Source organism: Eubalaena glacialis, chromosome 6, assembly GCF_028564815.1.
Source record: "Eubalaena glacialis isolate mEubGla1 chromosome 6, mEubGla1.1.hap2.+ XY, whole genome shotgun sequence".
Taxonomy (NCBI): domain Eukaryota; kingdom Metazoa; phylum Chordata; class Mammalia; order Artiodactyla; family Balaenidae; genus Eubalaena; species Eubalaena glacialis.
Window position 1 is genome coordinate 3,907,590 of NC_083721.1, and position 16,785 is coordinate 3,924,374.

At 46.2% G+C, this 16,785-nt stretch overlaps 1 protein-coding gene across 3 annotated transcripts in view; it reads left to right on the plus strand.

Annotated features, from left to right (window-relative positions):
- C2CD2 (C2 calcium dependent domain containing 2) overlaps positions 1-16,785 on the plus strand; it is a 57,450-nt gene that overhangs the window by 29,495 nt on the left and 11,170 nt on the right. For 2 of the 3 annotated variants that reach the window (XM_061193883.1, XM_061193885.1), the window contains exons 5-11: positions 4,099-4,221; positions 7,312-7,432; positions 8,716-8,824; positions 10,916-10,980; positions 12,755-12,879; positions 13,365-13,539; positions 14,357-14,470. In XM_061193883.1, coding sequence (XP_061049866.1) covers positions 4,099-4,221; positions 7,312-7,432; positions 8,716-8,824; positions 10,916-10,980; positions 12,755-12,879; positions 13,365-13,539; positions 14,357-14,470 — 832 coding nt within the window. The remainder of the gene's footprint in view (positions 1-4,098; positions 4,222-7,311; positions 7,433-8,715; positions 8,825-10,915; positions 10,981-12,754; positions 12,880-13,364; positions 13,540-14,356; positions 14,471-16,785) is intronic. The other variant, XM_061193884.1, reaches the window with a different exon arrangement.

Sequence of the window (16,785 nt, forward strand, 5' to 3'; positions counted from 1 at the left end):
CCGCTTCCTGTGGTCTTGGGGGTGTGAGGAAGTGAATTTGGGAGCAGGAGGGGCCTGCTGAGTCACATGGGTGCTGTCACTTTCAGTTGCTGGAAAGATTGTTCAAAATTTAATAATTTGTCCATAAATATTGTAACTGTTTGTGCCTTGATATAGGTGTAGGCAGTTTGTTTTTAAGACTAAGACGTTTGAATTGTAATTCTTTTCCCTTGCATACGTCAGAAGTGGAATTGTTGCCTGACCGTTTAGTTGTACAAAGTATACATGTTAAGTGTTTCCCTAGTCACTGGTTTATTTTCTTTTTCTCCTTCCCGCCCACGTTTGCATCTGCTTTCCCCCACATGGCACTGCTTTTTCAGGCCTACAGTACACACAAAACGGTTCTGTAAACTGCTCCCCTGCCACCTCTGACATCGAACCTTCCGAAGTTCAAGATTGCTCTGCTGGTCTTCATAGCAGAGTGTATCCCGCCGAGGGGGTACTGAGTTCTGTGTTCAAAAACTACTCAAATTAAGTGTTTTCCTCTGTGTGGTTACGTTACCAACTTGATGTGAGTTAATGTAAGCAGATGTAAGCATTTGCTTCTGTTAGTACAGTTTCAGGTTTTGTCCCCCATCTTTGTTGATTTACATATTTTTTGAACGTGCAGAATATTAACATAGTTCAAAAGTCAAAATTACATGAAATATTGTGTGCAGAAGTCCAGTCTCCATCCCTCTCCCCTCCACCCCATCCATCCCCTGCTCTCTGCTTGCTTGTTTCTTTCGTTTTCGTTTACCCATCCTAGGTTTCTTTTTGCAAAATGGACCTTATTGCCCCATTCTTAACCCACTCAGTGGCATGCTGTATGCAGTCTTCACACCTTGCTCCCCACAATGCCCTGTACATTTCTCTGCCAACCATGGGCTCCCCATATTAATGAGAAGCATGACTTTCCCAATGAAGTAATCCTGTGGGATTAAACCAGCCCCTTGGAGCTGGGTCCTGTGGGCTTAGTAACCCCTTGGGCCCCTGGCGGTTGAGATGGCATGGGGGCAGGGGGACAGCTATAAAGGAAGGTCCCCAAGTCAGCTGCTCTGCGGATCTAAAATGTGATGGACCCTGAGCACCCCAGAACCCATCTTTCCCCCCTTGGTTTCCTCCTCTGTAAAGTGAGGAGAAATGGGCGGGTTAAAAAAGACAGAAATAGATAAACCAAGTGCAGCACATCCATACAATGGACTATTCTTCAGTCATAAAAAGATTGGAGTACTAACATGTGCTAGCTTATGAATGAACCTCGAAAGCATTGTGCTCAGTAAAAGAAGCCAGACATGAATGACCATGTCATATGATCCCATTCCTATGAAATACCCAGAATACACAAATCCATGACGATGCAAAGCAGATTAGTGGCTGTCAGGGGCTGTTGGGGGGGAGGATTGGGGAGTGACTGCTAATGAGTAAAGGGTTTACTTTGGAGGTGATGGAAATATTTTGGAACTAGATAGAAGTGATAGTTTTACAACACCGTGTATATATGTACTAAACACCACTGAAATGCATACCTTAAAATGGTTACATTTATGTTATGTGACTTCACCTCAGTTTAAAAATAAGGGTATCAAGAACCTATTGCAATAAGAGAAAGATGATGGCAGAGCGGTTCTCAGTGCAGACCCTGGAGCCTTAGTGCCTGGGCTTAACTCTCAGCTCTGCCACTTATGAGCTGCGAGACCCCACACATGTTAACTAATTTCTCTGTGCCTCAGTTTCCTCATCTGTAAAATAGGGATGATGATTTTCAAGGTGGTTTTGGGGATTAAACTAGTTAATATGTGTAAGTGCGTAGCATCGAGCCTGACACATCCTAAGAGTGACGTAAGTGTGAGCTATTTCGATTATTATTAGGTTAGAGTTCCTGGCAGAGAGTAGATTTTCAATAAATGGCAGATTTGGCCTAAGTTTGCTGTAACAAGGCCTGGCCAGCTGGTTGTCCTTGGGACACCACAGACCAATTTCTAAAATCACTTCCAGCCCCGTAAGTTGGAAGATATTTCAATAGGCCTGTGGTCCTGGTGGAAATCAAGTCCTGCCAGTGTCCATCCCCCTGCGCAGCAGGGGCTGGAGCCCCACAGTGGGGACGTTTACACCAGAAGTGGCGAGGGGCACCGAGGGCCCTGGAGCCGTCAATGGCAGAGCCAGAATCGTGGCCCGGCACTCACCACACTGCAGCTGCTCTCCTGAAACCACGGAATGATGGCGTGGATGCCAGCAGAGCTGGCAGAGCTTGACATTTTCATTTAACAAGTGTCCAGCCAGATCCAGCTTTTAAGAGTTCAAAACAAAAGCTATTATATTTAAACAAGGCTTTTAACTGAGATTTTAAAAAATAGATCCTCCTTGCTTAAAAAAAATGAGAGATAAGATATGCAGAAAAGTGCACATATTGTAAGCGTGCAGCTCATTGAAGCTTTCACACACTGACCATTCATGAGTGCCCAGCGCCCAGCTCAACAAACAGAGCAGGGTCAGTTCCCCAGAAAACCCCCTCTACCCGCTTCCACTCACGACCTGCAGCCCCTACAAAGGGTAACCATGCTTCTGACTTCTAACATGTATGAGTTATCTATGCTTGCAACTAATAATTACCTCAAACCCAGCAGCGTGAAACAACACACATTTACCTCATAGTATCTGTCGGTCAGTCCAGGCTTAACTGGGTCCCCTGCTCGGGGTCTCATGGGCTGTCATCACGGTCTGAGCTGACTGCCCTAACTAGAGCTCGGGATCCTCTTCCAGTCTCCTATGGTTGTTGGCAAAACTCGGTTCCTTGTGGTTGTAGGACTGAGGTCCTCAGTTCCTTGATGGCTGTGGGCTGGGGCTGCTCTCAGCTCCTTGAAGCCCTGCAGTTCTGTGCCATGTGGCCCCCTCACACGTGGAAGCTGACTTCTTCAAGGTTAGCAGGAGAATCTCTTGCTCTGGTTTGCTAAGAGGGAGTTGTATATAACATAACCTTTGGCCATCACATCACTTTGCCATATTCCGTTGGCTGGAAGCAAGTCACAGGTGCCACCTCGCCTCAAGGTGAGGGGATGATGCAGAACATGACTCGTTGAGGGTCATCTTAGAATTCTGCCCACAAACAGCATTAGCTTAGTTTTGCCTGTTTGTACTTTAAATAAAGGAATCATGCAGTACTATGTATGTGTTTTTCTGTGTTTGTTTTCTTTCACTTAACATTATGTCTGTGAGATTCATCTGTGTCATTGTGTGTGCTTGTACATTGTTTTTGTTCATTGCCATGTGGTATTCCATTGTGTGACTGCACCATAACTTGCGTATCTGTTCAGGTATTGATGGATACTTAGGTAGTTTCCAGTTTGGAGTCATTATGAATAGTGGTGCTGTGAACATTCTAGAACACATGAGTGCGTTTCTGTTGGGTATTAATTATTGTAGCCTTATAGAGCTTGACATCTGGTGATGCAAGTCATCCTGCTCTGTTATTCTTCTACAAGCTTGTCTTCATTTTTATTGAGCCTTTACATTTACTTGAATACCATTTATTTTTTTTCTTCTTATTTTTTTTGATGTGGACCATTTTTAAACTCTTTATTGGATTTGTTACATTATTGCTTCTGCTTTTATGTTTTGGTTTTTTTGGCCGCAAAGCATGTGGGATCTTAGCTCCCCAACCAGGGATCGAACCCGCAACCCCTGCATTGGAAGGTGATGTTTTAACCACTGGACCACCAGGGAAGTCCCTTGACTACCTTTTAATTAAAAAAAAAAATCAAACATCAGGCAAGAAAGAAAAAACATGTGCCTGTATGTTTACGGGAAAGGACTGAAAAGATATCCACAGAAATGTTAACACATGTCTATGTTGCACATGTCTTATCTTTAACTTTTAAAAACAAGGAGGATGAATGACTTCTGAGATCGGCAAAGATAAGAATGAGTGAGCGTCTCACTGTCCTAGTCTGATCTCCTGGAGCCCTGGTGACCCCAAGTCTGTTTCGTCCCAGGGACATCCGGAGAGCCATGCATTTGCTTGCCCACTTGTACATGTGCCTAGTTACGAGATGGTTTGGTGACTCCCTCCTCTTTCGGCAGGACCAGGCGGTTGGGGCAGATGCAGTCTCTGAAAGTCTCAAGGATATTTTGAAGCACCTGGTTAGCTCTGCCTCCCCATCAGTGGTTCTGAGCACAAAGCCTATGGATGTGAGGGAAGTTCAGGTAAACCAGTTCACGGGGTGTGGGTGCTTCATGACCCCATGAAGGACCGCGGTCCGCCCGCTTGGAGAATTTGTGTGCATTTCCCATGCTCGCCCCCCCACCCCTGCACCTTGCCTCTGCCCACCCCCGTCGTGGTAGAGCGAGATTGCACGGTCGCTTGCTGATGGGTGATGACCATGGTCTGGGGCAAAGCTCTGAGTTCAGGGCACAGGGTTCCGAAGCCCCATGGGAGGGAAGGAAGAGGTGTCCGGCCCGCTCAGCAGAGTCCAAGCCGAAGTAGCCCAGATCCTCTCCTTTTAGGAACCAGAACTTGACTTTTCGCTGTGCCCCCAGAGCCTGTTGTCTGGGATCGCACCCTTCCAGAACTGAGGTACCTGGGAACTGCCCCGAGGCAGGCAGAGGGAGCACACTGGACCCACAGACTTTTAGCCCAGGACGGGGACAGCCTCCGTCCACACTGGCTCTTGGGGGTCTGTTGCCCTCAGGCAGTGTGGACACATGAAGCCATCTCCTCTGTGGGGTCCTTCCCATGCTGACAACCCCCCTCCCCATTCTGGGGCCCTCCCCACCGCCTGATTAGGTGCTAATTCTCTGGCTAAATTCAAGTCCAGGGCATTCGCCCAGGACAGCCTCCCTGGGCTTGGTCCCGCACATCTCTTCTGGCGACACATCTAAAAACCTTGGCTTGAGGTGAATTAATTCTCCCAATCATGAGCAGATCTTTTCGTGATGACTATGCAAAACATACATTTACAGTCCCTAAAGTTATTTTTCCTATGTCTTTCCAGCATTTTTATGTGGCATGGTAGAATATCCACTGTTATTATATAGTGGGTGGTGAAGTCAGTGTGAAAGTATAACTTTTTTTTTTTTAAGTCTTTATTGAATTTGTTACAATATCACTTCTGTTTTTTATGTTTTGGTATTTTGTTTTGGCCACGAGGCATGTGGGAGCTTAGCTCCCTGACCAGGGATCGAACCCTCACCCTCTGCCTTGGAAGGCGAAGTCTTAACCCCTGGACAGCCAGGGAAGTCCCTAAAGTATAACTTTTAATATGATTTTTTGATGCAGGCTCTTGGTCTCTGGTTCCTGTTAGGGCATCACCACTGTGCATGTGTAGAGCCTGGAGACAAAATCTCTTTGATTCACTGCACAGGTAGCAGGGGATCACAGTGCTTTGTGGTTCGCTCTGGGTGCTGAAGGTTATCAGAACATAAGAAACCTGATGCAGCAGAAGGGGCAGCTGAGTAAGCAGACAAGCAGAGGGAGGGGTTTGTGGGCGTGCGTGCAGGGTTCCCAGGGGTGTGCCGCCGGGTGGGGCTCGGCCCCAGAGATTGGGGGTCAGGCCAGGCTTCCCAGGGGTGAGAGCAGAGGCTTGGCTGTTCTCTCTTTCAGTAATTCTATCCTGGTGGCTTAGTTCAAATCAGAGCTGCCTGTTTTGAATATGACTATACCTTTTTAATGTCAAAATTTGAGAAACTTCACAAAACTACATTTTTAGAATACATTGGTTCAGAAAATAAAGGGACCAAGACTACCATAAATTCAATAATGCTTTTAAATAAATTTGTAGAGTGTATGTATCAAAATAACATGCATATTATATTAGGGTTCTCTAGAGAAACAGAACCAATGGATGTGTGTGTGTGTGTGTGTGTGTGTGTGTGTGTAAATAGCCTCCATAACTGCATGAGCCAATTATATATTTATGTATAGAATATATATATTTATATATATAAGGAGACTTATTCTAGGGAGTTGGCTCATGCCAGAGGCTGACAAGCCCCAAGAGTTGCAGGAGAAGCCAGCAGGCTGGGACCCAGGAGAGCTGATGTTTCCACTCAAGTCCAAAGACAGGGAAAAATGGATATCCCAGCTCTAAGGCAGTCAGGCATGAGGAATTCCCTCTTATTTGAGGGAGAGTCAGCCCTTTGTTCTATTCAGGCCTTCACCTGATTGGACGAGGCCCACCACAGTAGGGAAGGCAATCTGCTTTACACAGTCTGTTGATCTAAATGTAAATCTCAGGCAGAAACCTCCTCGCAGACATACCCAGAATCATGTCTGACCACATGCCTGGGCACCCCATGGTCCAGTCAAGTCAACACATAAGATTAGCCATCACGCATACACAGTTGAGAAAACATTGCATCTCCACCCCAGACATGTGGGCTGCTCTGTCCCCAGTGCTCAGGGACCTGGATCTTGAGGACTTCTGTGATTACTTCTTGGCCTCCCAGCACCTGCAGCTCACAGTGGGCAAGGCCCTGGCTCAGAATAATGTTTTCTAGGTGGTGACCTAAAGAACACTACAATCGCTTGAGATGTTAGTAAGCATCCCCCCCAAAAGCACTCTGAGGTCAAATCAGCTCTTAGGATCCCTCCCTGGAACGCTTTCGCTGTGCAGAGGCCTGTGATGTCTCTGAGAAGCTTTTCCAGGATTCCCAAATGTTTGTACCTAAGGAGCCCCTTGTAAATAACACTCGTAGCCATGAGTGGGAGGTGGAAGCTAGCTTGAGAAAGGCTGGTCTGAAGGTGAGGTCCCACAAGCTTGGGGAGGCTCTCTGTTGGAAACACCTTGATGCCCATTTGAGGATATGGTGATGAAGCAGGCTCCAGGGGTACCTGCCTCTGCTTTGTCCCTAGCGTGACACCTGGATGACACTTAGATCCTCCCCACGTGGATGGCAGGTCTGCCAGGAGGTGGGAAGTAGCCAGTGTCCTGGCTGGTGTCACACTTAGTGCTGGTGGGCAGTGGGCCCCTGCATCCCAGGGAGGGCGCCCCACTCTGTCTCAAGCTCCTGCCCTGGGTCACGCATGGCCCCATCTCCACCCACAGTGAGATTCAGGGGAGTCCTCTCTGGGTGAACGCTTAACTCCCTCGCTTGCTTTCTGTGGGATGTACAAGGCTCCCAAGCAGGGGAAGCAGCTGTGGGTGACTGGTACCCTCCCTCCCCAGTTGTTACAGAGCAGGCCTGGGGGCCAGGCTCCCTCTGAAGGTTTTCCTGAAGATTCCTTCCCTGTAACAGGTGTCCAGCGGCCACTCCCTCTTTCCCACGGCTCACTGTGCTTTGTTTTCCTTTCTGCAGCATCTGCAGCGCACTTCGTCTACTCAGGAATCCTGCCCTCCCAAACCTCCAAGGGCTCATGAGCTCAAACTATTGGTGAAGAATATCCGAGCCTCGCTGATGAGCCATCCTGGTGCTTCAGGTGGGTGATGGCGCTGCAGGGACACACAGGTGAGGGCAGGGCACCCGGCCGGCGGTGGATGTGACCGTCTGCGGTGTGAGCAGAGGGGAGGAGGCGCCTTGTGGGTTGTCCGTGGCCTTTGCTTCCTCCTGTGGAAGGGGGGTGCCACATGGGGGGATTATGGGTGTCCGGAAGGCTTTGGGCCCACTGGGAACCCTGTGTTGCCCAGAGAGGCTGCTATGGAGACAAGACAGAAACATTGCAGAGCGGGTGACTCTTTTCCGGTGATTCTGAGTCACTGCCGAGACCCCGGATGCCAAGTAGCTTGGGACCGGACACATCTTTCCACTGTGGTGTAGTTTTTGCTAAGAGTAGCAATGAGTTCTTTGTATTGTCTGAGAACATTGGGGTTACTTATGTTTATTTGTGGGGAGTTTCCTCCCGTTCCAGAAGTACAGGTAGAACACACTGAGCTACCTAGAAACTCTGTGAATGAAGCTGGGTATGGGTGGTGTTTTGGTAACTCACACCTTGCCCCCTGAGGCCACGCCGCTTAGCAGCCGGGACCCAGTCGGCCAGGGTTGGGGTCCCAATTTCTAACCTCTGCCAGCAGGTCCCCATCTGAGTCGGAGTCTCTCCTTGAAAGTGACTGTGGTGATTAGTAAGATGATGTGTGTAGAACACCGAACACCACCTGGTACACGGTAAAGGGCCAACGCATTCCAGTGCTTTACCATTGATTATTGATTACACGGTATATTCACGGCTTTCTGCCATGGGGCAAGCATTGCCTCAAAGCAGACACAACTGTTCACTAGTGAAATGTCCTGTTATCTGGATCAAATACCTCAAAAAGTTTTGACTGAGCTGAGTTAGGTATAAAAACCTACATCTTTGTAAGAGGGGAATGGGTTCTCTGTGAGGTATCCCCAAATTTAGCAGTTACCCCAGATGCCCTTCCTTTTCCAAGCTGTTAGTCTTGTCCAAAGTGGGGCCCACATCCCTGCTGGAGTAATGTTGCCCCCAGGGAGGGCTCCCACCAGAGAGTTGTGCCCGCAGTCAGAACTGAGGGGGGAGCAGGGGCACTTGGGGCAGCCTGGGGCTATGGACATCCAGTGAGAATAGAATCTGTAACCCCAGATGAGGTGCTTTGAGAGTTTGTAAATGGCAAATGAAAGGAACACTGGACCCTCTGAGCCAAGGGTCCAGTGAGCCAAGACCAGACATTTAATTCAGCCTTTCTTTTATATGCAACTAGAAAACAAAAATAAAAGCCAATACGGTGCCCCTCTGTTTGATTACAGGCAACATTAACCCAGTATGTGTAGTTCAGCTGAATGATCCCGTCCAGAAGTTCTCCAGCACCCTCTCGAAAAACACTACCACCCTCACTTGGGAAGAAGAATTCACCTTGTGCGTAAGGGGCCCGGGTTTCCATGGCCACACCTACTCAAGACTGCGAAATTCTAAAACCATTCTGCAGCACTGTTCCTACAAAAGAAGGGAGGGAGGGAGGAAGGAAGGGAGGGAGCGAGGGAGAAAAAAAGAAAATATAAAAATTTAAAAAGAAGTATATTAAGCGTCTGAGGAAGCTGTAAGTCAGACATGGATTTCTTTTTGAAGGCAGCTCTTAGTATCGATTCACTCCTCACCGACATACCCACGCCCTGCTGTGATGAGAGATCTGTTGTTGGGCCTTCCACTTGCTTTAGAAACACACACCATCCAGAGCAGAATGGAAGGAAACCTCTGATTGATACCAAAATCTGACAAAGAGAATGGAAAAAGGGAAAATTATAGACCACTTATAAATTATGATGTAGGAATTCTGAGTAATGTATTATCAAATAGAATCCAGTAGCACATTAAAAATAATACACCAAGACCAACTGAGTTCATACCGAAAATGCAAGGATGGTTTAATGTGAGGAGATCTATTAATGAAATCCACTGTGTCACTAGATCAAGGGAGAAAACAAACTTATTATTTCTCTATATGCCCAAAAGATATTCAGTGACATTTAATAACCATTTCTAATTTTTAAAACTTAATTAGAACAAGATTTATGGTCCCTTTTTTCATAAGATTAAAAAAAAAAAATCACTGTAAGTGATAAATAGTAGGAACAGTCCCACTAAAGTCAAGAGAAGGATACCCACTGTTTTGTTCTAGAAGTACTAGTTAATGCAATTAGATAAGAAAAAGAAATAGTACACGAGTAGTGGAAAGGAAGAGGCAAAACTAATCATTACTTGGAGATAATATTATTGCATATTTAGACTACTCCAGAAAATCAATTGAAACTATTTGAAATAATGAATATAGGGTAGAAATAATAATATTATAAAAACTAATATAAATAATATTTCAGTAAAGTAGCTGAGTACAAAAATACAGAAATCAATCACTTTCTGGTACGTAAACAAAAATAATTAGAAAAAGTAATGGAAGAAGGTGTCCCATGTATAATATAAAGAGCCTTTATAAATTATTAATGAAAATATGGGCACTCTCTTAGAAAACTGGGCAAAATTTCTGTACTAGAAAAGCAAAAGTAAGAACTATAGATAGCTAGAAACATCTGAAAAGATGTTCAATCTCAGAAATAGCTAAAGTAATGCAAACTTAAACAAAAGAGATTGTTTTTCACCTTATAGGTTGGTAAAGAAAAAGTACGAAAGGCCAGTGGAAGTACTGTATATATTAGAATAATCATTCTGGAAGTCATCAATATGTATAAAAAAAGAAAATCTCTTATATGCATGTACCTTTTGATTGGCAATTGCTCTTTTCCTAAGGAAATAATCACACAGTGTGTGCAAAGATATATGCATGAGGATATTTATCTCAGCTTGTTTATAATTACAAAATATTGGAAACAACCCATTATTAAGGGTTGGTTATTAAGGAATTGGCTGAATAAAATCTCTTAAGGCCAGATAGTGGAATACTAGACACCTATTAAAAAGGATGTTGCTCTGTAGTTATTGACATGGAAAGATGTCCATGATATCTTAAGTGAAAAAAATAGGTTACAAAGGAGGAGGGAGGTATGTTATGTTCTATATTTGTTTTCAGACAATTATATGGCTATATCTTTCAATACAGTACCTAGTAGCCACATGTAGCTCTTTAAATTTCAATTAATTAAAAGTAAACAAAATTAAACCCAGTTCCTCAGTTTGCACGGGCCTCATTTCAAGTTCTGAATAGACGTATGTGGCTAGTGGCCACCGAATTTGATAGCAGCTCTACAGAACATTTCCACCATCATTCAGAAAGTCCCATTGGATTACCCTAGGAGACTAGTCACCAAATATTAACAGGAACTATTTCTAGATGGTGAAGTTGGAGATAATCTTTGTATTTTGGTTATATATCTCTGCAGTTTCTTAAATATTGATGGTGATTTGCATTCCTTTCTATCATCAGGAAAAAAAATACTATTTCAAGAAAATAGTAAAGGATTTTTAAGGATTCATGGCCCTTCTTCCTTTCCACAGTGAGTTGAATGCCAAGTCGAGGGAGTTGCACCTGCAGATTTCAGAGGATGGGCAGTCCTCAGAAGGTGGGTGGTCAGTAGGCGGACGGAGACCCTGCTCTCTGGAAGGGTCATCCAGCGGCCCTGACCAGGGCCTTGGGGTGGGGAGGGCGGGAGACCCAGCAGAGCCTCGGCCCCTCCCCCTAAGCCACTCCAGGTCTTCCCAAGGGAATGTTTGGTTGAAAGTCCATTCTGTTACTAGCAAGGTCAAACATTTTGGGAAAGAGTATATTCAACTGGTTCTTTTCTTTTTCTTTTTCTTTTTTTTTTTTAAACAAATATCCAATATCTTTTATTCAACAGTTCTTGGCTTAGAGCAGTTCTCAACCCTCTTAGCCTTAATAGACCTTTTACTTTTTTTTTTTCTTCAGTTTTTAATTGTGTTGATACATATAACTTAAAAGTTACCATCTTAGCAATTTTTGAGTGTAGCGTTTAGTGGTATTAAGTGCATTCACATGGTTGTGCAACCATCACTGCCATGCATCTCCAGAATTCATCTTACAAAACCGAAACTCTGTCCCCATTAGACACTCACTCCCCAGACCCCTCCCCCAGCCCCTGGCCCCCACCCTTCTGCTCTCTGTCTCCATGAATTACAGCTGACTTTTCCGTATAGAATAAGCCACAGCAGCTTAACTTGGACACATGCTTTAGATACAAGTCAGCAACAAATAGAGGTAAAAATCACTAAAGTGAACATGGACCTGTGTGTGTATGTGTGTACATCAGTAGTTTCAGTATTTGTTAGGTTTTTAAAAATCCCTATGAACATACCAAAATTGGGAGAGGTGACCCTTCCCTGGCTTATTCAGCTGTGAAACCAAGCCATCTGGTTACCTCCTAAAGTTACAGAGGCATGGGAAAAAACAATTCAAGCTCCTAGTTATTAGCAAGGGTTTTGAGGCACTTTCCCTGGTTCTGTAGTCTAGAGATAACTCGGATGCTCCTGAGATAAGAACTGACATTCCAAGAGAGGGCGTGTGGTCTGAACACAGGGCGGAACCACTGTTGGCCTAATCCATTCCTGGGGCACCACCCCCGTCGGCTCCATTGGAATTTCATTCCAGTCCAGATTGATGGGATCTATGAAATTTCAAACTTAAAAAAAAAAACAAAAACAAAAAACCCAGAACAAACAACAACCATATAACCTTTACTCAGGCTCATATATTTTTAACATTTTGCCCCATTTCCTTTATCATTTGTACTCACAATTGCTGGTTGCTCTCACTTTGCTCTCTCTGTCTGCACACACACACACACACACACACACGGACACACACACACACACACACACGGACACACACACACACGGACACACACACGCGCACACACACACACCCCGAGGGTAAATGTGTGCACCATGTGAGTGTAAGTTTCGGGCATCCTGGCCCTTTACCCTAAATTCTTTAGTGCGTATTTCCTAAGAGTAGGGATGTTATTTGTCCACAGCACAGTTATCAGCTTCTTGAGTTACATTGGTCCACTTCTTTACTGCCCAGATTCCAGTTTCCATCAGCCAAGCCCCTGAGGTCCTTCCTAGCAGTATTTCCCAGTCCTGTGTAGGATCAGATACTACCTCTTGATCGTCACATCTGTAGCCTCCCTTGGTCTGGAACAGTTCCACAGCCTTCCTTTGTCTTTTATGACCTTGACTTTTCTAAAACGTTCTGAAACGGGAGCATTTCCCAGTGAGCGGGGCGCGCATCCAGAGTTGGTTCTGGTTGCAGCCGCTTGCGGGCGTCCTGTTCCCATGGAGACACCCCCGATGCTCCCTGCTTGTCCCCTGTCTCTTTAGCTCTGTTGGCGATGACGACTGTCCCCTTGGATTTGTTCAAGAAGCAGCCTTCTGGACCACAGAGCTTTACGCTGACCAGCGGGTCCTCCTCGGGCAGCTCAGCATTGGGTTCGGTCACTGCAGAGGTATGACATCATTCTCTACGATGCCAAGGCCCAGCTCGACCCACTTGAGAAAAGGGGCATCTTCATTTATGTCTGTCAGAGTCTTGCTCTCGCTTCAACATAAAGCAAGAAGCTTGTCCAAGACCTGATGTTTCCTCCCAGGCATTTCTAGACGTGAATGGGATGCTTCCTGCCCCGGGTTGTGTTGCATTGTCTACCTGACATAACTTTCCGTGATGCCCTTTCACGCAGGCCTAACCCAGAAAGGGCTCTTTTATTTCGTTTGGTTCTCCAGCTTTTGTTCCCATCATTATGTGCTGAGTGGCTGGGCTTGAGCCTGGGTCTCATCATCCTGTGTCAGTTCTGGGGAAATCGGTTAATTATAAGTTACTTATGATACTAAGCGACAGCTAAAGAAATCAGAGGTTATTGAAAGGCAGTCAGCGTGCCATGGTGGGGTGTCCGTCTGCGCTGACTACAAAGCATGTAACCAGCCCTCTCTGCAGTTTTCTTACATCGAACCCGGTGAAGCGAAATCCTGGCAAATGCCTCCACCTGTTCCTGCTGCAAAGATAGAAAAAGACCGCACGGTGATGCCGTGCGGGACCGTGGTCACTACTGTCACTGCCGTGAAAACCAAGCCTCGCTTCGATGCAGGGAGGGCGTCCCCGCTGAGCTCCGGTGAGTTTCCGCCCCACAGAAACTCTGAAGTCACGCCTCGCCTGTAAATGTCTTGCCTCTATAAACTGCAGAGCGCTGTAGGCTGCAGGATTATCTGTAAGAAAATGTCCTGGTACGGGAAGAATGGTAATTGGCAAGGCTTCTGCATAGCTTTTTTTTTCAGACAATTATCTTTCTATCTTGTCAGACACATGACATGCCAAAGCAAGGTTCAAACCTGTAGTGAATTCTGAAGCTATAATCTAGATACTAGATGAAATATCTCGTTACATTAAGTACTCCATGACGTTTACGTGGGGACAGCACACTATCTTGAAACATTAGATGTGAGCGGCCAACATAGTTTCTTATGTTAAAAATCATTCATTCGAAGGCTTGATGTGCACTCATTTTAGATCTAGCCGAATTCTGTACCTGTCCCCATAGCCACTGCCTTGGAGACAACTTCTGTATAAGTGTATGATTTATTATTTTTTTAAATTTATAATGTGTTCCTCCTGCCTGTACAAAAGTATTATCATCCCAGAATAAATCACTTGGCACTGTTCTTGAATGAAAAACAGAAAGTGAAATTCCGGCTTAATTAAAAGGTTTCTGAAATTTTATTTAAACCTGGGCTTCCAATGCCCCTTTTGGGCATTCCTCCCCTCCCCAAAAAAAGAATCAGAGAGGTTGTTAAAAATATCTTAAGGTTTGCCTCTTACCTTTTCCAACTGCATGAAGTAGAGTTGAAGTGAGGTGTGATTTCACTTTCCGGTAACTGTAATGGTCAGGCAGCTTTCGGCGGGCTGTTGTAATCAGGGTTTCTCCCGGGCAGAATCTCCCCTGAGAACACCTGTCAAGGTGAAGGTCATCGAGAAGGACATCTCCATCCAGGCCATCTCCTGCCACGGCGCCCCCGTCAGCAAGATGTTCTCTTCCTCAGATACAGGTAACGCAAGGCCGCTCGAGATGGTCCCCGCTCAGCTCCTTCAGGCTCTGCCCTCGAGCCCCGCATCTGGTGAGAAGGACGCTTTTCCTTTTTAGAGTTTGGGGAGAGGTGTTTTAATATAGTAAGTGAGGAACTAGACGGAGAAAAGGGAAATGCAAGTCGATGGAAGACCAGGAGTGGCGTTGGCATCCCTGCCTTAAGTTTTAGGGAACACTTGAACAAAATAAGCACAAAAAGCCAGCTTATGCGTCACTGTGTAAAATTTCTGAATGTTATTTTTTCTCTTGTTCAACGTACTAGTTACACGGATGTCATAAAATAAGCAGGACTCAGGGGACATAATCATAAAGGCAATTTATTTTGTCCCCCACTGTCCCCTGACACCTGTTTAATAGGATTAGTTTCCCCTGGAACTCTGGATGCAGATTTCCCACTTTTATGGCCGCTTGTGTCACTGTCCCTTGGAATCAGAGCATAATCTAAATTTGGGGGTTAAATTTTCTCCCTTCGCTCACGTGTGACCTGCAGGCTAAGAAGGGCCGGGTGGGCAGCTTCTCCCCACCCCCGTCCCCGGAGTCCTGTGTCTGATCCTGCCAATGTCAAGGATAGGACGGGGGGAGCAGGCAGTGGGCAGGCAGCTCTCATTTGATGGCTGCTGTCTTGGGATGGCCGTGTGTTCTCTGAACCTGGCGGAAGTGGAAAACTGCCTCTTTCCCTGGGGGAGCTTCCCTGGTTGTTTAGAAGCTGCAGGGTCCCCCCAACTGCAGAATCCTAGACAGAAGCAATGCCCCTCATTGGCCGCTCCTGGGGGCCGTTTCTCAGCTCTGCTTTGTACCACGGGGGCACCTTCACCCCGGGCTGACGTCCCCGCTGTGGTTCCCCCTCTGGTCTGTGGGTGCTGGCACCGGCCCGCACCGTGCAGCCAGGAGCCCTGCAGGCTTTCTCAGGCACAGCTGGCGCCTGGACGGGCTCGCTGAGGACGGACAGAAGCTCTGGGGTCAGCGCCCCCCCGACTGGTGTCCCAAGGCCTGGGACTCACAGCGCAGCCCTCTCCCCAGGTGTCCTCACCACGTCCCGCTCTTCCCCCCGGTTCGGCAGCCCCAGAGTTCTCAGCCGCTTGGTCCCTCGCCGCCGCCTTGGGAAATGGAGCATCTGTGTTTTTAGAGAGATTTTAATAGTATCTTACATCCAGTGATTCCTAAAGGATTTCTTCCATTTTATCACTTCCAACAGGCCTAGTTTCTTGAAACCAAATCCACCTCTACTTCCGAGAAAGATGCTGGGCTGGCCTTCTCTTAAAGGTCTTTCCAAACCCTCCTGGCATTGACCTAGACATTTTCTAGGAAGTTCTAAGTTGAGAAATTTTTTTCTGTAAAAAAAATTCTCAGGAAGTAAAATTTCCTTTACTACTTTGAGTTGATATCATAAATTTTTTTGTTGTTTAACTGAAAGTTATCATAAAATTTTATGTGTATATGTTTACCAAAAAAGTTGATCTTCCTTTTGTGGGATATCAATGTACACTTTAAGTCGTTAAAATATATATACACACACACACACACAAAAATGTAGCATCTGTTGTCAGCAGGCCGAGGCCAAACTGAGAAAAAGTTCCTGGTAACCTCCTGCCCCTTAATCCCATTGTCCTTTTCATTTAACTGCAGCAGGAGACACCTTAGTGTGAGTTCCAGCATCAGCTCCAAGTGGGAGAGACCTGGCCGGGCATCTCAGCTCCGCTGCCCACCTGGCTGTCTCCTACCTGCCCCATTTTTCAGATGGAAACTGAAAGTCACCTCCCTCAGAGGGCTTGGGGTTAATTACCTGAAATAATGTGCACGGAGCTCTTTGCAGGGCGCAGGTCCGTGTTAAGCACTCCCCGGATGTTGGCCCAGGTGTGGAATTAACCCTGGGAAGAAGCAGCTTCTGTGAACCAGCCCTCGGTCACCCTGAACACTAGTTTTTGTGTTCGACCACTCCTGGGAGGGCCAGGGAGTAGCTGCGCTGCCTTTCAAAGTTCACAATCTCCCCAAAGCTCAGAGGTTTCTGTTTTTCACCTCAATCGAGGCATATTTACATTCATTAAAGTGCATGATTTGAAGCGTACACCTTGGTGAGTGTGTGTAACCACAGAGCATCAGCTCCAGACCCAGGGGCATCACCTGTCCTGCTCGTAAAGTTTCCCCAGAACCCAGCCGTGGACACTTTTACGTCCGGTCTCTGCTTCCTAGCTTCCAAGTCAGCGTGGAGTACTTGTGACAGGCCGGCTGCCCCGCAAAGTCACTGCCTGGCCCTTTACAGAAAATATTTGCCAACCC